Below are 13,872 nucleotides of genomic sequence, written 5' to 3'. Positions count from 1 at the left end.
CTGGTCAGTGACATCTTCAGGGGAAACTGCGGGGATTTATTACAAAATTAGAGGCTTTTTAGCATAGTTTTACAAAAAGTTATAGTCTAGCTGATTGTCTGTGGTTATTGTGTCTGTGACTTACATATTATTTGTTCGTTCCTTGTCAAGATGCTTTTTAAAGCTAATCGTCAATACTGATTGGGGCGATTTTGGGTACATGCTATAGTTTTGGTGGTAACAAAATTGTTTTTTATATTAAATTATTTTCGACAAACCAATATTTTAAATTAGCTTACAACTCTGTTTGCTGTGGACCTATTGCGATGGCGGATGGGAACTGATGGGTACTAGTTTGGATTTGAGAGGGGTAGGAAATCGATATTGTTGGTGGGGAGATTGAAAGAAAAGAGAAAGAACTAATTGGCTGAAGTGTTTGTGTTGGGTGCGATACTTGACAAAACTGCTGCGTAAGCTGTGTTGAGTCCGTCGAGATCAACTCGTTTGTTGACTGTGTTGGGTGTGTTGTGTATATGGCACATTTCTAGGAATGGGAGTATATGGGTACGGTTGCTATGGTCTACTATCACTGTTCCACTGAAGTCGAAGTTGTGTTTGTATAGTATGCAGTGATTGATGAGTGCCGTCTTTTCCTTCAACTCATCAAGCTCTCGTTTGGTATTAGTGTTTGTGCTAAGAATTTGTTGCATTTTGTTTACATTCGATTTGTGTCCTGATATTCGCATGCATAATTTGTTCTGTGTCATTCCTATGTAGCAATTATTGCAATCGTTGCAAGGAATCTTGTAGATTATTTGGCTGTGATCTTCTTTTCGTATCGGGTCTTTAACTATTGTGTGCATTCGCGAAATTGTGTTGTATTGTCTGCTGCTAATGGTGATGTGTGAATAATCCGGAATTAGTGTTTTCTTGAGCCTTTCAGAGAGTTTTGGAATGTAAAGTACTGAGCGATATGTTGGCCGTTGTGATGATAGTGTTGCTGCATTTGGGCTTACTTGGTGAGGTGTTGGTTGGATGGCTGTTTCTTGGTGCGGTGGTGGCTGTCTTGAAGATTTTTGGTGAGGTGTTGGCTGGCTGGGTGTTGCTTGGTCTTGTGCTGGTTGGCTGGTTGTTTTTTGGTGCGGTGGCGATTGACTTGCTGTTGCTTCTGTGGTAGCTGCTTGGTGGTTTGCGTTGGATGGTTGACTCGGAATGTTATGATGATTTTTGTTGCTATGTTGTACGTTGTGTGGATGTTTTGGCTGGTTTTCTATTTCTGCTGTGGTTGATGCTTGGTTGGATGGTTGACTAGGAGAGATCTGGTGACTTTTGGTGCTATGTTGTATGCTGCGTGAGTGCTGTTGTGCTGTATAGGCGGCAGGGTTGGTTGGTGGCTGGTTGGCTACTATGTGTTCGCGATCTGGGTTATTTCTCCGTGCTCTCTGTTGCAGTGATCGGCTAATCAGGGTTCTCGGATAGCAGTTTTTTTGTAGTTGTTTGTAAATAATTGTTTTTTGTTCGTTGTAGGTGCTTGCTGTGGATAGTGTTGTGACTCTGTTGATGAAGTTGCTGGCTGTGTTTACTTTGTATCTCAAGTGGCTCAGCCGAACGTATAACATAAGTCCACAACATCCCAACAGTCGAAAACTCATCAAAGTTTATAAAATTTCTCTTCTCTAGACTAACAGTTAAAAAGGGCTGAAGTTTTTGAGCAGTTTTTTTTATAAACCAACGTATCTGAATATTGACTGATATTGAAAAAAGTTGTAAAGGAATGCCTTTTAGTAAATTGCTTGAAATTTCATATAAAGATATTGGAAAATTTAATTTGAGATCCTACATGCATGAAAAATAAAAAGTGATTTAAATTTTGATTTTTTAGATAGTCAATTTACCTAAATCTTTTTTGAACGATTTAAAAAAAATTTCTAACAAAAATTCAGTCATGTTTATGGAACATTTTCAACGTAAAACAATGTTGGACATAAAAAAGACTAATAGCGCTCATTTTGAAATGCTTAGAAGAATTTTAGACGACTAAAGTGTTTGTCTATAAACCTTGGTTTTAGGAAATCTGAGATAACAGTTTCCATATCAACTCACTTTTTTTTGAAATCTTTTTTTTGTTCAAGTAAAACTTTAGACACTTTCCTAAACGTCTCTTTCTCTTGTGTTTCTCTTGATAAAAGCTGAAGTCTTCTACCTCTGCTTCGTACCATGTCTGCGCCTACATTTTCTACGTTAGTGTTTACTAAAAGAGCCATCTAGTTTCTGACTGTTTCACACCAACATACTGCGAAAGGCTCGTCAAAAGAATTACAAGACCATAAGCAGTGAGTAAGCATCGATTAAGAGGTCATACATAAGTAACGTAGCATTTTAGGGCTGAGGGCGGCAGACTTTGTGACCGATCATGTAAACGCGGGGAAGGAGAAGGTGTGGTAATTTTTGAACCCAACCTTCCCCTTCCAAAGTGATAAGTTACATCATTTAAGTATGTCCCCTAGTACCTACTTATCCTTAATATTCGCAATTAGTCCCACATAATCTTTTCTAATAAACGTAAATCAGAAATGCGGAACATACCGCAACTACAGGAGAACAGTATATCCTGTGACCCAATAGTGGAGGAAGTAATTTATAGATAATATGATCACCAATTAACGAACTTCACCTGTGAAACAGTTTCTATAATAATCTATTATCTGGGAAAATAATTATATGAGTATTAATCGTACTAAAAACACACACATATCTTAAAAACTTTGTGGACAAAATAAGAAAATAGGTAATGAAGGGTGCCTTCCAGGTAAGTTTCTGAAAAATACAGTTTTTTCCAGTAGTTTGGATATTTTCAGTATATATTGATATAGTAACGTATGTACTTATGTTTAATCTATTGTTTCTTCAACATGTAGCATAAGCAATTCACCTCTAATTAATTTGAACGATGAATTTAAAAGCGATACCGCAACTATTGGTGCTACCACAACTATTGGATCATCTACCCTAAGCAAACAAAGCAGAAGACGGTGGAAAACGTGAAGTAGTCGAAGTTCTCTAACCAAATTTAAAAGTACTCGATCAAAAACGGTCTGAGCGATTACATAATTCAAAATTTAATGGAGTTTTTTCAAATTTTGTGCTCAGAGTGCGGTTTTTCCAACGAAGATCCTGCGAGCGGGATTTCACGAAAGAGTTATCATAAGGCGAAGAGGAAATGTGGTTCTTTAACGATGACAAACGATCCAGCGGAATGACCGCTCGGGACAGCAGGAGACTAGCAGGAGATTTTTTCATCGTCAAAATTATTCCTCATAAAACTTCCCATCTTTCATCCAAAATCGGATGTACGTATCTTACCGTATGTTACGTTTACGTTTGTTACGATTCGGTCTACTAATTCCTAGGACCATCGTCATTTCATCTTGAGCGGTACAGATTCTTTCAATCCATAATGAAATGCTGGTTTGTTCCATTAGTCACTCGGAGAAATCATGTATATGAATAGAACACAATCATCTTTGAGATGTGAGCAGCTCGCGTAGCTCGTTGTGTTTTTCTTTCTATACGTGGTGCGTCCTAGAGAGAGAAACAATAGCAACAGGGGAATAATTGAAAGTGCCGTCAATAGCGGTCGGATATGATGCTTACTGAGCAGCAGCAGTCATACGGTGCGGCGATATAAAGTACAATGAAGAGACTACTTCGGCAGTGGTTGAATTGAGTGAGAGCAGGAGAATATACACTCTCATTATCTTTCTTTTCGACAGAAACTCTCAATCATTACCAGAATGATTGCGAGTCAAACAAAGGTTTTGTTCATCAGATGTACATTATCTAAATAACTTCATACCTTCATGTGCCTATTTGTTACATATCTTGTGGTTGGCACTCACGACAAGAGCTGTAGTAAGAAGAAGAACTGAGAGAGTGTACCTGCACACATACTATTTACATGGTGTTCTATTGCTATATTCGTAACTCGATTTCGATTTCGAAAGCAATTTGTTTCCAACGCTGCTCCCTGCTCCTGTATCAATCACCCCATATTAAATTGTCCATGTTTGGCTTCGCTTTCATCCAGTCCGCGACTGTTGTTACTAAAGGTGTAAGCTTGAACTTTTTCAGGATGCTTAGATGACCCGTTAAGTCATCTTTGAGCATCGTTGTATTTCTTCGCAGCCTTAGTACGCCAAACTCTGCCTCCTTCTTCACTTAAATATATATAGGCAATAAACTGAGCATGGTTTCCATGGCTGCAGTCGGCGTTGTACGTAGAGTAGTGGTTACTGAAAGACAGGCCAATCATTGAACTTTGGTAAGTTTCGCCTGGCCTGTTGTTCCATTGCTGCGTTGGTTATACATGACCGAGCAAGATGATGTAAGACTACAGCGCTAATTGTTGTTTTAGCCCCCAGGTCATGCCAAACAGTGTACTGCAAGCCCAGATCGCTGAAGTTGCCTTCTTTATAACGTAGTCTAGTTGTGCAGTCAAGTTTAGATTCTTATCCAAAACGATTCCAAGATATTTGGTCTCGTTGCTGAAGCACAGTCTTACCCCATTAAATCGCGGAGGAGTGATTGAATGCATCCTTCGCTTGGTAAAGGATACAGTAACTGTTTTGGCGGGGTTAATGCGCAGTCCTTCATCTAAGCTTCACTCAGAGGAGGTTTTAAGAGCCGTTTACATACGACTGGATAGAGTCGTGTTACATTTCCCCCGAACGATAAGGACTATGTCATCCGCATAACCAATGACTTCGTAGTCTAGCTGCGATAGCCTCGCTTAGGGGAATGTCTACCACCAGTGACCAAAGCAGTGGAGAGAAAACTCCTCCCTGGGGACACCTTTTCACTGCCTCTACTGTGACAGACGTATCTCCCAATGTTACTGTGATGTTCCTGCTCGAAAGCATTGCTTGGATCCAGTTCACTGTAGTATTGTCGATTTTTTTTTATTTTGCAGAGCAGTTTCAGTAGTCTCTACTAGTTGATAAGCATATTGATGCTTATGCGAGAGTGTCGGATATAGTTATACGTGATTTTTTCCATCAACTTGAAAAGAGTTGAAGCCAGACTTATAGGTCTGAAGGCTTTGGGCAATGTTTTGTCATTATTGCCCGGCTTTGGTGTAAGCACCACTTCAATGTTCCGCCAGCTGACCGGAATATGTCCTAGAGTAAAGCTGGCTCGAAAAAGGCTGATAAGTCCGTTTGATTTTTGCAAAAAGATTGGTAGAATGCCATCCGGTCCTGGAAACTTTATAGGCTCAAAAGAGCTTGGTGCCCAGTTGAGAGAAGTGAACAGTCGACGAACGAGCCCTGCGAAGTCACGAGACGTCATGCGTCTGGATCCAAATCTGTGTAGCTCTGCAGCGTTCGACTCGGAGGCTGTGTGGTGCGCGTTGGCATCGTAGCCAACGATGAGGGGCTTGTTGATGATTCGGCAGTACCGTACAAGCGCCGTGACTTCAGATGGCAGTAGGTCGGCCACGTCCCCCGGGAAGTGAGCGGAGGCAACAACCATCTCTTGGGTGTCGTTAGTCGTTGAGACATCTACCGCAATGGCAACCAAATCCCGTTGGATGAACTCTGTAATGGAAACAAAATTGATATTTCTATTCAACAGAATTGCAGTCCTAGGATTTGACCGTTGGTTGCAATAGATCAACGTACCGTTTGCGTGGGTAACCCAGGGTTCCTGATGTCGTGGACCCATGGTTCCTGGATCAGCGCTACGGATAGTTGATCCTTGATGAATCTCCTGCAAAGAACACAAGAGGCGCCCATTGCACGATGGAGATTCACTTGAAGCAAATGCTGCTCACGATGAACGATCTAGTTGAGTTCCGATTGGCGGACGGCTGCCATCAGCGGTTATGCTGGGTTGGTTTGACTGCGTAACCTCAGCAACAGGCTCCCGTTGCAGCAGACGGTAGGCAACAGAAGTGCGACTCGCACGATTAGGCGGCGGTATGCGGCTCTGACGGTCGCGACTGGTCAGATGCTCACGCTTACTCCTCTTGCGATTTTTCTCCATTTTTCTCCACTATCGCGGGAGTGCTTCGTGCAGGTGGTAGCGGTGGACTCTCTATAGGGATACATACGCGCCATGCACGTGTGAAAAAACCGTCTCATTTGAGGTGTTCACACTGTCCTGTAGGTACGCCTTAAATCTTTGGGCCTACCGTTTTTAGACGGCAACTCCCAAACTTGGGCATGATGGCAGGTGATTTCTGGTCCGCAATGCAGTCCAGTATGGTGTCGCGAACAGTTTTTTTGCTGTTTCTAGGGTAGGCTGGATAGTTGATCGATGTGATTGACATGCTTATGGCCTCAAGCATCTTCCTATAAGTTACCCCTGTTGTTTGTCGCGGTGCAAGGGGCTCCGCACATGCACTTTTTGCTTTTGACTGCTCGGGCCCTTAGCGCTCGCTTAGTTTGGCGCTTAGACGCTGTCACCGAAACCTAAAATACATAACAGCTTTGTAGCTGCTAAGTAAGCAACTAAAAGGTTTGTTTCGACGTCGGCAATAGACGCTGTCTCTGTAGACCGTTGTAGCTGGTTTGCGACCTGACCTGAGTGGTCGGTGTGGTCGACTGGTTGACGTACTAAGCTAGCGGCCTGAGTGGCCTTTGTTTAGCAGTCTCTTCAGGCGCCGCCGTTGCGATTGGGAGAGCCATTTGAGAGAAGCACGAGATGACTGAGGTTTCCCTTTGTCATTCGACTGCGTCACCGAATCGGGAAGACAGTCCATCGGCCTCTTCTCTTTCCCGCTAGGCGAACCAAGGATTAGTGATGAAACCGAAGATCCTCCATCCAAGGATTCGATGTCGAGGTTAAAGTCCTCCTCAAGTTCCATCCCCTCGGTTTTACCTGTTGCATGCGGCCCTGTAAGGCTGCACACCATGGAGCTTGTTAACTTCAGTTGTACCGGCAGTGTAAGGTTGCCGAGTCCCGGATTTGCAATATGTTGCTTGTTTATAGCATTTTTGATCCCAAGAGTTTGTCACGAAAGTCGGGGGTCCTCTGCGTGTTACGATGGCCTAACACGGAAGGCTAGAGTACTGTGGAAGAGCGCCAGGTATTCCACAGGCTCCGTTAGCGGCTGGAAATTTGTTAACCCACCGGAGAGGGGGGGGGGGGCTCCCCACCTTACATCTATCGGCACGGGTCGCGTAACACCTCACTATACGGGTTTAATACATTAGATTTTACCTAACAGTCATGGTTAAGAGCTATTACGACCATCCTCCTGTCCAGGGGCTTTGGGCCCACTGCTTCAGTTCTCAATAATCTCTGTTTCGTTAAAGTTTCTGGATTGAAGAAATTTCAAACATTGTTTTGCTTGGAGGATAAGTCAAGAGCATTTTTAAATTATTCCATGTCTTTTATTCGATTGATACGAATCACAAACTGATAACAATAACTAGTTCAATTTTCGACAAATTCGACAGCTCAATAACTTTAAATGTTTATTAATGTTTTTGTTCAATTTGCAAAATATTGAAAGGTTTTAACACAATGAGGTATATTTTGTTTCGATTTTGAAATAAACTTTTTGTGTATACTCAAATTCCAACATCCCTTGAAAAAATTAACTCATTCGTATAAAATAAATAGTTTTCCAGGCGTATGCAAAGTTTCATTCAAACAAAAAAAAGTTCCTCTTTAATTTTACAGATTGCCTATATTCAAACGCTTATATTCAAACGACAGATAGGTATTTACTTAACAAATAAACATTGTGGCAGAATATCCTGGTACTTTTCGTTCTGAAAATACATAGCATGATTCATTAGTTCGCACTACAATAGCTCAATGTCAACATAAATGTCAGCTGCTTTTCCTCCACCACCCCGGAATTTATTTCCGGACCCGAAGATAACCCCGATAAATCTCATCGTCGGATGGAGGAAGAAGGTGAAACTGGAAACTCTACGATTTCTTTATTTAGCTATAGCAACGCGCTTCCGGCACAGCTGGATGTGAACCCCTGGAAAGAATTTACGTTTTTATGTTTAAAATTGACAATTTCATATCAGTAATCCATCCGTTTTGCTTCCTTTCATTACGGTTCCCATAGATTTACCGGTTGCAAGGAGCATCACTGATCCGTGCTGTACCATCTGTTGACATACTTATTTATTCTTATCTATCCAATAGAAGAAAAAATCCAAGCTGAGACTCAGAAATTGATACAAGCTAAGGGACGGATGGTTCAGGTGGATTTCCTATCCGTTCTCTATTAGTTCGTTCTCATTCAAATTTTTGAGTAAAAGGTGTCTATCAAATTAACGTTTTTCTTGAATCAGCGTATAGATATGCTTTCCCTTCGAGCTATCAAAGTCATCTTATTTTCCGTTTTCTGGTTCAGAAACTCATATCCTGTTCCCGTTGATAAAGGCAAATCGATATAGAAGGGAAAAGTTTTTCGTGAATGGACCCGATCTTCATAACTTTGAGAAAGGCCATTTCCGTCTTTGTCCTGGGAAAAGAAAATAACGTGCAAAACAAGGGTTCGGATTGCGAAACATTGAATTTGCGATTTTGGATGCCTGATTTGAAGGATAGATTAGGCTTATGGGATGAATAGTGATCAGCGTTATTTCAATGTATGATTACCCCATACAAAAGGTGCGTGGAAGGTATTTGTTAGTGAAATTCTGCAAAACTGTGCATTGTGTGCTCACTTTCGATAGTCTTAGTTCATTTATATACGACAAAAGGTTACGTTAGTGCACGGTTCTTTTCAGATATGCTAGAAAATTGCACTTTTACAGCACGTCCAACGAATAAATGGCACTGTCGGATAGCGGCTAGTCGCTTGAACTGCGGTACAATATAAAAATGAAACAGAAGAGATATTCAAAAGACATGATAAATTGCATTTTACCAGGAAATATATCGCTTCTGAAGGCAGGTGTGTTGTGCTGAACATAAATTAATCTTACTCGCAGCGGGGTATAATTTGAGTTTAACTATTGCTGCTTGGTGCCAGGTGACATTCCTCTGTATCAAATGTGTTTTTAGGATAGTAAATCATCATAAATTGTGAGATTTTTTGAAACTCTAATATCAAAATGTAAAACTGCAACTCATCTTGACAGACGATATCTTCTGTTTATAAATAGATATTGAAAAGGTTCAGGTGGAACGGGGGTTGTCTTTTCCTAGACTCGCAAGATTTATGTCACCTTTGACAGGGGATTCAAAGGGGCACATTTTACAGCCCCCAACTTTTAGTCAACTCGTCGAAAATACGCCACCTGATACTGTGGACTTTGATCGAGTAAAGTTTTTTGAACTAAAAATTTGTACACATAGATTTATTGGCTTTCATCCGGTGCGCTAATTGTGCCTTCCGTTGTAAATCGTACCATAGTTTGAATAATCTACGTTTGGTAATAATTTATCAAATTCCTCCACCACAAAGTTGCAATCGGAAGCAAGAGGCGCGATGAATTTTCGGAACGAAAAATGACGAACAAGGAAAAACTGCTGGAATATTTAATTTTTAATGGAAAACCAACCGAGCCATGCACGGACGGAACGGATGTATCTTTTGCAGAGTTTGCTTAAGTATGAAAAAAAGGGTCTACACCTGCCGCGAGCAGACCCTGCGAGTGGAAGCAAAGGGGTGGGACTGTTGTGGGATGGTCATTTCCCGGGTTTCTTTGTGTTCATAATTTTCTGCTACGTTGGCATGGCTCTAATAGGTACGTGCCTTTTTTGTTTGCGCCTGCCGACGACGGCCGGTCCGATATGGGTGCTGATCGTCGCACGTCCTACGCACGTTTACCCAGTTTCAACCCGAGCTTGGTTAACTAATTAAAGAGTGCAAACCGGTATGTGTGGCTGCACGGAAGGTTTTGCGACAGTTGGCACAATGATGTTTGCCTAGGTAGGGACTCTGCCTTCTTGTTACACCGCCGTTAAAACCTTACTACAGGCCTGATTTGATGACAGGATCTCGTTGGCGGTGGCGCACATCGCACTGAGCAACGGGTCTTCCGTGAAATCAAAAACATGGAAACGTGAAAAGCGGCGAGCTAATTATGAAACATGCTACGGTGATAATTAAAAGTTTTACGATATTCCCGCGCGCGCGTAACAGAGAACAATCTATCGAAAACACCTGCTTACCAGAATGGACAACCGGTTTGTGAAACTGAATTTTATTTGATGGATTCTGTTCTACATTTCTGTGATATGGGTAGAAATAAATCTACATTTCTGTGATATGGGTAGAAATAATCTTAATAACGAGCGGAAGCGATTGCCAGTAACGAAAAATATCCACAGCTGATTGATACTCCCGAGCCTAGAACGTGAATATATTAAAAATTTTAATTAACTGTCACTTTTCGTGTGCTTCTTTTCTGCCCAACAGCTATGACGTTCGAGGGAGACAATACGCGAAAGCGCTCTATTGGTCGGAGACCGCTGCGTTTGGACCACGGGCGTATTTCGTGACGGTGTCGAAACCGGCGGCGCTCACCGTGGACAACATCCAGCTGGACGACGAAGGGGTAAGTGAATGGGTTCATTATTGTTGGCGCGAAAACCGTCCGGTCGGTCGTTGGGGGCATGGATGTTACAGCAAGTGAGAATCTGGAACAGTTTGAACGGATTTTTTTTTTGGTATTTTGTTATTTGGTGAAAATTCCATTTTTTCTCTCATCGTTTGTCTACGTTGGTACGTTTGTCTTTCGCCAATTTCACTCGACTCAGTTCGGGTGTGAATGTACCTAGTACACTGCAAACTAACATCCTGGAAGCATCCAATTAGTTTGAGACTTGTGATACAACTTTGTAAGTAAAGGCTAGTATAGACTGTTCCGAAAATTATAAATACATCTTCTTTCTTGAATAAAACAAAAAATACAGGATTTTTCGGGTCATTTTATTTTGAAATATAGATAATAAGTGTTTTCTTTCCAGTTTCAATTCAAGTTGGGATTATTTTTCGTAGGATACGCGAGTTCTCTAACTTTTCTCTTAACACTACTCATATGCTTTTGCACAGTGTGTTCTCCGACCATTTCTACCACTTTAAGCCAATCTTTTTTAAATTTTTCAACATTGTCCGCTGGTTTGACATATTTCCTCAGCTTTGCCTTGGTCAAAGCCCAAAATGTTTCAATAGGGCGAATTTCAGGGCAGTTTGGAGGATTCATCTCCTTTGGGACACATGTGACATTATTTGTTTTATACCACCCTAGTGCATCCTTAGAGTAATGGCAGGAAGCAAGATCGGCCTACAAGATTGGAGGATTGTTATGCTGCTTAACCATGGGTAACAACCTTTTCTGCAAACACTCTTTCACGTAAATTTTACCATTCATTGTGTCATTCGTAATGAATGGACGAGATATTTTCCCACATTCACAAATGGCCTGCCGAACCATCACCTTCTTGCCGAATTTTTCGGTGTAAATGGCTTTCACTGGTCCAGGGACATCCTTTCCCTTCGGTGATGTATAAAATTGCAAACCTGGCAGAGTCTTATAGTCCAGTTTTATGTAGGTTTCGTCATCCATGATAACACACCCCATTTTTTTGGTCAGAAGTTTGTCATAAAGCTTCCGAGTTCTCGGTTGCACAGATTCAGCTTGTTTTGGATTTCGTTTTGGCTGCTTCTGCTTCCGACGGGTCTGCAGACCCATTCTTCCCTTGGCACGCATAACGTTACTCGCCGAGGTTCCAACCTTTCTCGCCACATCTCGTACTGATACTGAAGGAAGCCGCTTGTAGTATTCCTTAACCTTTTTGTCCATTGTGGGATCAACAGGCCCGGGTTTTCTACCACGTCTTGGGGCATCAGTAAATGTGCACTCTTCACAATACTTCCGCAATGCGGTTTGAACTGCTCCGACACTTATACCTTCTTCTCTGGCTAATTTTCTTATAGAAAGACCACTCACGGTGCCCCATTTGTGCACAATTCGCTTTCTTTGCTCGGGAGAAAGGCCACGCATTTTCAAAATTTCGCACTAAATGTTAGAAAAAATGACAGCATCTGTTTCTTTTGGATGTAAACAACAGGACGCAGCCAACGTTTGGTTGAATACTGCACGTTATTTGAAATGACGGTTGATCGTAAGTGTATTTATAATTATCGGAACGGTCTATAAACAGAGTGTCCGGTGGTTCTACCAGAGAATACTGGAGAAGTCAGAGTTATAGCCAGAAGTCGACTGACTTGGCATCGTTTATTGAACCTTTCTATACTTTTTCCAATTATTTACAAATGTCTCCAAAATATCAAGTCTACAAAATGCATTTGCTATTATCGATATGTACAAGACGCCCACGCTTTCGCATTCGTTTTTTGTTGCTCCATCCTACATTTATTTTATAGTGCATCGTTCGAACAGTTCGCTCCAATAGTTTGAACATGCAACAAAAATGTATTCTTTTTTAGCTTCAATGACCAGACTGCCAGCTGGTCTCAAGGTACGATACTGGCCCAACAAGCCAGTCGCCGTAAGTTCAAGTCTCGACTCGGTAGAGACTGTTGGTGTGAGTAGGATCGTAGCGCTAGCCCCGCAATTGTCCTGTACACTTAACAGTCGTCTTCAAAGTCCTAATAAACAGAAGGGCGAGTTCCAAATCGCAATGTAGCACCAAGGCTTTGCTTTTGACCAGACAAAAAGGTGATCTTAAATCTATGAAAATCAAGTTAAGACAGGACCGCAAACAAGTGATTTTTCAAGCAGCAATTCAGTAACAAATCACAATCAATATAAATGAAAAAATTTAACTGAAAAGCTCTCAACAATCCAAATATTGCTTAGCAATTTTTTTTGGATCCTACACCCCGCGACTGTTTAAACCATTCTTACCAGTTACTTGAATTACTTAAATATTTTCCTTGGAGCTGGACACCGAATTTCTCGACTTACGACAATTTTTTTTTTGTCGTACCTTTTATTATACCTAACATTGTTAGTAATGCATATTAGACGCACTATACACAGCACTGCTTGCGACATTAGGTAGAAATGTAAGAAAACAATTGTTGTTAGTAATGATATTCGGTTTTCAACTCGAGTAACAATGAAGTTTATTAAAAAATACTACAAGGTATACAGCCCTAGGGTTGTATGAAATGGTGACGTGGGACTAAACACTGTAATTAGGGGATTTTTTATTAAAAAATATACAGAGGCTGCACACGCAAAAGTTTAAGCTTCAATCATCAAATGTGTCCTGCCAAAACGCACAATGATTGCTCTGATTTCGCACAAAAAATGTGTGAAATGCAGAACGCGTCAGTTGTACAATGAATACATGGACAGAGATCGGAATCAGAATGTGTATCATACACACAAATTCGTGATGTTTCGGCAAACTTCGGCTTCGGGCTAACGATCTGTTTCGGGGCGCTCAAAAAACCGCTGCTTACTTTCGCGAGCCGGTGCGTATCAAAGGCTAGTGCATCCCTAATAGCTGTCAGCAAACGAAACAGCCAATAGCGCGCCTTGTTGCAACAGGATTTACTGACTGAAAGAACATTACCAATACCAGTACAAATCATCATGACGATACCAACACCGGTTAAAACTTTTGAAGTATAGTGATTTGGAGGTGCTAAATATATTCAAAATCCGCTAGAGTATCGAATGCGTTATGCCCAGCACACATTTGTTGTACTGGTTCCAAACTTAATCAGTAAATGCGCTAATTTCGCTCATAAATGATTTGGTTACGCACATTCCAACTTTTGCGTGCAGACAGAATCAATGTATTTGCTCAGCGACTGTACGTATTTTTTTTTCAGCCTCCCCTGGAAATCAATTTTTGAAATATATTCAACAACACTCGAAAGAATATCATTTATATCTGACGATATTATGCCTGTAGTATTTTCTGTGCAAACAACAT

General features: G+C 41.3%; 1 protein-coding gene across 3 annotated transcripts in view; it reads left to right on the top strand.

Moving 5' to 3' along the window:
* LOC129718023 (uncharacterized) overlaps nt 1-13,872 on the top strand; it is a 717,449-nt gene that overhangs the window by 433,129 nt on the left and 270,448 nt on the right. For all 3 annotated transcript variants that reach the window (XM_055668402.1, XM_055668399.1, XM_055668401.1), the window contains exon 4: nt 10,376-10,514. In XM_055668402.1, coding sequence (XP_055524377.1) covers nt 10,376-10,514 — 139 coding nt within the window. The remainder of the gene's footprint in view (nt 1-10,375; nt 10,515-13,872) is intronic.

Source organism: Wyeomyia smithii, chromosome 1 (genome assembly GCF_029784165.1).
Source record: "Wyeomyia smithii strain HCP4-BCI-WySm-NY-G18 chromosome 1, ASM2978416v1, whole genome shotgun sequence".
Classification (NCBI taxonomy): Eukaryota; Metazoa; Arthropoda; class Insecta; order Diptera; family Culicidae; genus Wyeomyia; species Wyeomyia smithii.
This window is presented reverse-complemented; position numbering and strand designations above follow the sequence as displayed.